General features: G+C 36.6%; 1 protein-coding gene across 1 annotated transcript in view; it reads right to left on the bottom strand.

Annotated features, from left to right (window-relative positions):
- Nucleotides 1-4,199: 4,199 nt before the first annotated feature.
- Nucleotides 4,200-7,452, bottom strand: part of SLC26A4 (solute carrier family 26 member 4) — a 63,946-nt gene continuing 60,693 nt past the window's right edge. The window contains exon 21 of the mRNA XM_007528309.3: nucleotides 4,200-6,894. Coding sequence (XP_007528371.1) covers nucleotides 6,871-6,894 — 24 coding nt within the window. The 3' untranslated portion in view covers nucleotides 4,200-6,870. The remainder of the gene's footprint in view (nucleotides 6,895-7,452) is intronic.

The following is a 7,452-nucleotide window of genomic DNA, read 5'->3' as shown; positions in this document are numbered from 1 at the left end:
TCCAGCTCCATCAAGACCCGGAGAGAGGAGGAAAATAAGGAAGAATATTTGGGTGTAGTAATAGGATCATGAGTGGCTTGGAGGGGAAGACAGGACTGCACTTGGGAGAAAACAGGGGCAATTATGTACAAATGTAGACAGTTGTAGAGATGATAGTTAATGTCTGCAAACTTGGGAGAACCACGGTGGTTTACAATGGAGGGAACAGGGATTCAGAACTCAGGTGGTGGGAATATTGTGGAATTATACCCCTTTTGACATGTAACTTTGTAAATCAATATTAAATCATTAATAAATTAAATAAAAAGAGAAGAAGACGTCCCTTCACAGGCCGTGAAGCAGGTCTGCAGGTCTTTCTCTCCTCCTCTCTGTCTTCCCCTCCTCTGTCCATTTCTCTCTGTCCTAGCAACGACGGCATCAATAACAACAATAATAACTACAACAATAAAAAAACAACAAGGGCGACAAAGGGGGAAATAAATAATTTTAAAAAAGAGAAGAAGAGTGGTTACCTTAGGTTTAAGGTGAGTTTAGAATGGACTGGGGAAACAGTATAATGGTTTTGCAAAAATACTTTCATACCTGAGGCACCTAGATTCATTTCCCAGCATCTCCACAAGCCAGATCTGAGCAGTGTTCTGATCATTATCTATGCTCCCTCCTTCTTTCCATTCGCCCTTCCTTCCTTTCTAGTCTTAACTGTCTTCTCACTTTGTTTTACCTTTCTAGTCTACCCTCTCTCTTTCATTCTATATTTTGTTTTAGTCTTCTACTTTCTTTATTTTTTATTATTATTCAGTTAATTTCTCCTTCCTTATTTCTATCCAACACCATGCTCTTGGTCAGCTCATTAAGCCTATTCCTGCTCACATTAAAAGCAGTGGCTTCTCTCCTCGGAAGCATTAAAGAAAAGCCTTCTGTTCAGTCTCTCAGAGTCCCTCATAATCTGGCCCCAGTCAACCTCTTGGCTTCAATTTTTTACACTTTCATTATTCACATAGTTGGAAACTTACTGAACAAAGATCAGAGCTCCTAAGTGGGTTCTAATAATCCAGACCTCTTAAATCACCTGAATATTTGCTTGTGAGGGGATAGAAGTATGCTTAGGGCTATTTTTGTTTATAATGTTAGCTTGGGAGGATAGGTTAAAGAATTGTGCTATACTAGATTCACTATAAATTGGTGAACTAAAAAGTAAATTAATCTGGACAGGGTGGGTTGACTACTTTGGTCAATAAGTAAAGATTAAGAATCTGAAGACTGGGAACTCCTTCCTTCCCTTCTTTCTCTCTCTCTCTTTTTTCGCCTTTCTCTCTCATTCTGTTGTTGTTACAAAGCTTTACTGCCCCAGAACAACAATTTCAAACAGAACAAGAGACAAAGACAAAGAGACAGAGGGTGACCACAGCACTGAAGTTTCCCTCAGTGTAGTAGGGACCAGATTGAAACTTCTGTCCTGAGTATGACAAAGAAGCCACATTGCAGGCCAATACTTAGACACAGTTTACATTTGGGTAAGCACAGTTTGACCTCAGCCCAGGAGTTCCACCCTGTAAGTTTATAAAAGTGGTGGATTGAGTGCTTCTTTAGCCCAGCGGTTATTAAGCAGCATGTTGTTGAGTTTCCAAATTTTGTGACTTTTAGTAATTTTCTGTTTGTTGTTGAATGTTAGCCTTACTCCACTGTGGTCTGAGAAAATACTTGGGATGATTCCAATGTTCTTGAATTTGTTGATACTGTCTTTGTGGCTTAACATGTGGCCTATCCTTGAGGGTGTGCTGTGTGGATTTGAAAAGAATGTGTATTCCAGTTTTGGGGGGCGAAGAACTCTGAAAAAATGTCCAAGAGGTCTAGCCTGTTCATCTCTTCATTTAATTCTTGTTTCTTTGTTGATTCTCTGCTTCGTTAATCTAAGTTTGAGAGTGGGATGTTGAAGTTTCCCACTATTATTGTATTACTATTGATGTATTTTTGTAGTTCTTTCAGTAGGTGTTTGATGTATTTAGATGAGCCCTCATTGGGTGCATATATGTTAATAATTGTTAAATCTTCTTGGTTGATTGATCCTCTAATCATTATGTAATGGCCTTGCCTATCTTTCATTACTTTATTTCATTTAAAGTCTATTGTGTCAGAAATGAGAATTGCTGTTCCTGCCTTTTTTTGTGGTCCATTAGCCTGTAAGCCCTTTCCTCCATAGTTGTCTCCATTTCTGTGATTACTGGATTTACTATTGATTGCATACTTTTCTTATCTATGGTTACTTCTAACTGATTTGAATTTTCTTCTGGGCTCCTGTCCTGTATCATTGTGGTAGCAGTTTTATTTGCTCTTGTTTTAACCAAACAACACCTCCAGTCCAAGAAAAAATAGCAAACAGAACCAAAAGAAAGAGAAAGGAAAAAATAGAAAGTAAGAGTAGATAATTATGCAAATCTACTATCCACTATAAGTTCTTGGCATAGCAAGAGGATAAAGGAAAGTAGAAAAGACACACACACAGACACACAGACACACACACACACAGACACACACACACAGTTCACTCCGAGTCAGATTTCTTCCAAAAAATAATTCACAAACAAGTGTTAGTGAATTCAGAAGGCAAAAGAAGGAAGAAATAAAGAAAAGGGAAAAAAAAAAGAGCAATGAAAGGAAAGAGTTTTTTTTTTTTTTTTTTTTTTTTTTTTAAATTAGCGAAGAGGACCAAAAAAGGAGGGTAGAGGGAAGCAGGTGAAAGAATCAAGTTTCTCTCACAATGGGTAGGGCACCCAGTCACCTATTAATGTAAAAGGGAACAGCAGTTAATTTTGGTCAACCTGAAGAGCAGGGAAAAGGAACAGGTGTATATAATAACAGTAATAATAAAATAAGATAGAGGGAGTAGGACTGTAGCACAGTGAGTTAAGCACACATGGGACAAAGTGCAAGGACCAGCATTAGGATCCCGGTTCGAGCCCCCAGCTCCACACCTGCAGAGGAGTCGCTTCACAGGTGGTGAAGCAGGTCTGCAGGTGTCTTTCTCTACCCCTCTCTGCCTTCCACTCCTCTCTCCATTTCTCTCTTAAAAATAAATAAATAAAAAATAAATAAATAAATAAATAAAATAAGAGTAAAAAACCCTAACAGTCAGTCTAGTCTACAGCTTGGATCACTCCAGATTGGCTGCATGCAGCCTGAGCAAAGACAACCAATTATAAGAAATATATATATATTTAAAAAAATAATAAAACAAAAAAACTCCTGGTAGTTTTTCCCAGGCAGGGCTGAGGTTTGGAATGACATCCCTGCTATGCCAGGAATCTTGGTAAAGAAAATAACTCTGCAGGGAGCCTGCTCGGAGCAGCTAGCCAGCCCTTCTGGGGTGAGGGGGAGAATGGTGAGTTCAGAAATAGTGAAGCCAAAGATTTTCCTTTCTTTGTCCATTTGGCCTCTGTTTGTCCACCCAAGAGTGGGTTATAGGACTCTTTTTTGGTGTCACCCTGACCATTCCCTAGTCACCCTTTCACAGACACGCCAATTATCCTACCCTCTCCAAAGAATCCTAGGTTGTAGGCCACTTTTTTTTGGAGTTCACGCCAGTTGTTTTTTTCCAAGTCACCATCTTGACTCTGCCTCTATCCTCAGGGATATTTTTCACAGAATTGTATGTGTATGTTCTCGTGCTAATGCACAAGAATACTGACTGCAGTACTGTTTGGGAAAACTGAAAATGACACAAATATCCACAAAATGTAAGGTGGATAAACAAGTGGTGATAAATTCAGACAATGAGTTACCACATAGCAGTGAGAATAAATGAACAACTGCTCCGTGAAATAGCATGTATAAACTTCACAGCTGTAATGTCAAGTGAATGGAGATAGATATAAAAAGAAGGGAAAAGAAAAACAGTCTTCTTTGAGTCCATTTATTTGAAATCCAAAAGACACGTATTAGAAGTAGGACAGTAATTCCCCCTTAGGACAATTATGTGGCGAGATCATGAAGAGGTTTCTGGGGTACCATTAAGTACCGCTCATTGACACATATATGTCTTTGTTTTGTGAAATTTCTTCAAGCAGTGCACTATGCTTAGAATCTTTTTGTAGACATGTAATAATAGGTTTTGTCCCTACATGAGAAGTGTGCTGAAAATAATGAAAGTAGTTGCACAAGATAAATAGGAAATAATTGAATAAGAATTACAATACTTAATAGACATTTGTGGCTAGCATTGTTTATTGCATTGATGTATTTACAAAAAGAAATTGCACACAGTTAAATGGAAATAGAATTATACAGAACACATCAAAATGATAACTTGTGAGAGCAATAGTCCATTAATAATGTACCATTTTCATTCTGTTTTAATTGCTTTCTTCAGAAAAAACACATCAGAGTACTTTAAAAGACAATTTTTACATTTAATAAAAATAAATGCAAATATTTCCAGATACACATGCTTTTATTTACCATGATGTTGTTGAAATTAATTCACAATATTGGAATGTTATTGTATAGGTTAGTAATATAACAAAGAATAGCTTTAATTTCAAGTAAAAATTCTATTGACAATACAAAATTGAAAGTATGCTTACTATTTACAAAATGTCTAGAAAAGACAATATTCCTTGAGTGGGTTTAAGAAACAAATCAAATGGACTGTGGTGTTGTGTCATTACAAATGGCCCAATTATTTTATAAAACTCTACCATTATTATAAATGTAACTTTGACATTTCCTTCCACTATTTTTTTTTAAGAAAAGTGAGCGGTGCATACTTCCTCTATTGAACAGAGGTAGTCATTCATTTTCTGCAAGGCTACTACATTCACTGTCTAGAAATATGATTTGCTGCTATAAGAAGTATTACTATAAAAATGAAATATTATATAATCCCAGTTATATAATATATTCAACACAAGAAAACTGTCATTTTAAGTTAAAGACAGCATAACCAATGCACAAGAAAGGTTATTGTAATGTCACCATCCATTATAATTCACTCAAATTCCAATATATAATATGGAGGCTGTGATGGTGATGCTTGGTGATGCATCGTTGGTCTGATATGACCAACGATGTTTTTCCTTCCCATGTAGATAATCTTACTTCTGATTGTACTGAATAAAAGAAATATTGTTCTTGGGTAGCAAGACACACTTGTGAAATTCACGCATCTGTGACAAAGGGTATCATACAATCTTCAGTCAAGCATAGCATTGCCTAGATTGTGGACCTGAGTTTTTATTTTTCTATAAAAAAAATTATAACTTTAGTCACTCTAGTGTGAAATATATGGGAGTAGTCCACAGGACCAAAGTCTATATGCTAGAAATAATACCTAAAAAACTATTGGCACTCAAAAAAAGATTAGCAGAAAATACAAAATAATGTTTTCTGGCTTAAAGTATGGATTTAAAAACAAATATATACAGGTAGTCCCTAACTCTGACTTATGATTTTCCCCCCATTACCATGATATAAAAGCAATACACATTCAGTAGAGATTTTTTAGGCTAATCTGTCAACTGATTTTGTGATCCATGATTATTAACATAATGGAAAGTGATTCCTATAACCTAGGATAATTATTTTATTGCTTTACTTCTCTGAACCAATGCTTCTGAATAGATCAGTCCAGTTCTGTAGCTTTTAAGTGAACCATTTTCTTGATTCTGAATTCTATTTACATATCGGATCACACGTGGTAAGAGTTCATTATTAAATACTCACCATACCTAAAGTTTTAAGAGTTTTCCGATATATTTGCCAAAAGTGATTTTGAAGACTTTTATTGATAAATGCATCACCATTTCATTACGCCCTCTTACAATGATTAATAAGGCTCATAAATATCAAGATCAGCTAGGATCACCACACCAAAAAGGATGCTGGAATACTCGTACTTTAGCTGAACAGAAGTACTCCAGCACCTACCTGAAGGTTAATAACAAATCTGGGGCTGGTGAGACAGCATAATGGTTAAAGATTTTCATGCCTGAGGTTCTGAGGTCCCAACTTCAATCCTCAGCACTACCATAAACCAGAGATGAGCAGTGTTCTGGTCTTTCTGTGTTTTTCTCTAGGTATCTCTCTCATTAAAACAAAAATAAGTAAAATATTTTTTAAAAATAGCTAATTTAATCAGGCAACCAGCAACATGGCAACAGCAGATCACAGACATTGCTACACTGCCTACACAATTCTTGTTCCCATTATGCACATTTAAAAGCATGCTATTTATTTTATAAATAAAACCTAGAAACAGTATTTGTATTCACTTTTAGTGGCTTAGAGGAGTCCGGCGGTAGTGCAGTGGGTTAAGTGCAGGTGGCACAAAGCGCAAGGACCGGCGTAAGGATCCTGGTTCAAGCCCCGGGCTCCCCACCTGCAGGGGAGTTACTTCACAGGCGGTGAAGCAGGTCTGCAGATGTCTATCTTTCTCTCACCCTCTCTATCTTCCCCTCCTCTCTCCATTTCTCTCTGTCCTAACCAACAACAACGGTATTAATAACAACAATAACAATAAGAATAAGAACAAGGGCAACAAAAATGGGGGGAAAAATAGCCTCCAGGAGCAGTGGAATCGCAGTGCCTGCACCTAGAAATAACCCTGGAGCCAAAAAAAAAAAAGAATTTCAGTGGATGAGAGGTTAAAAAAATTAAATACTTTAAAAAAAAAAAATCTAGAACCAGAGATTTGGATCAGTGGTAGAGTGTATGCTTTGTCACGTTAAGGTCCTGGGTTGGATCCCCCCGACAAAAACAAAACAAAGAAGTGCCATGGAGAAATAATGTGTTTCATGGTCAAAGAAATCATCAATGCAGAAAATATTTGCATAGGTGAATCTTGCCTTGTAGTCCAAGCTTACAGCTGAGAGACTTTCAGGAAGCAAGTCTGCGCATAGCCTATGGAAGCAAAGGGGAAACTGAAACAAACATAACCAAGTTCTTGCATCTCTATTATCTTTTCTACAAATGTGTTTTTATATTTTGTCTAAAATATGTTTATTCATCTTAGATGTATATCATCATCACACAAAGACATAAGGCAATAACTTTTATACTTTAACATATTTGAATTTATTCAAAAACAATATTTGCTTTTTATTAAACACTTACTATGTTTAAGACACTGTTTTACACCATTCCTTTATTTTCTGTGACTCTATGAAGGTGTGTTCTTATTATTATTGCCATTTTACACAAAGACACTAAAATGAAGACTGAGTAAATAATTTGCCATGAGCCACACAGGCAGTAAGCAGAAAGATCAAGGCTAGCACTCCACATTGTTTTGGTCCTGAAGCCCACTCTTTTTCTTTCTTCCTTCCTTCCTTCCTTCCTTTTCTTTCTTTCTTTCTTTCTTTCTTTCTTTCTTTCTTTCTTTCTTTCTTTCTTTCTTTCCTTCTCTCTTTCTCTGTCTCTCTCTCTCTTTTTCTCACTGGGGCTTGGTGCCTGCCCAAT

This window comes from Erinaceus europaeus, chromosome 8 (genome assembly GCF_950295315.1).
Source record: "Erinaceus europaeus chromosome 8, mEriEur2.1, whole genome shotgun sequence".
In the NCBI taxonomy this organism is placed as follows: domain Eukaryota; kingdom Metazoa; phylum Chordata; class Mammalia; order Eulipotyphla; family Erinaceidae; genus Erinaceus; species Erinaceus europaeus.
Note: the sequence above shows the minus strand (reverse complement) of the source record. Positions and strands in the feature narration are given on the sequence as shown.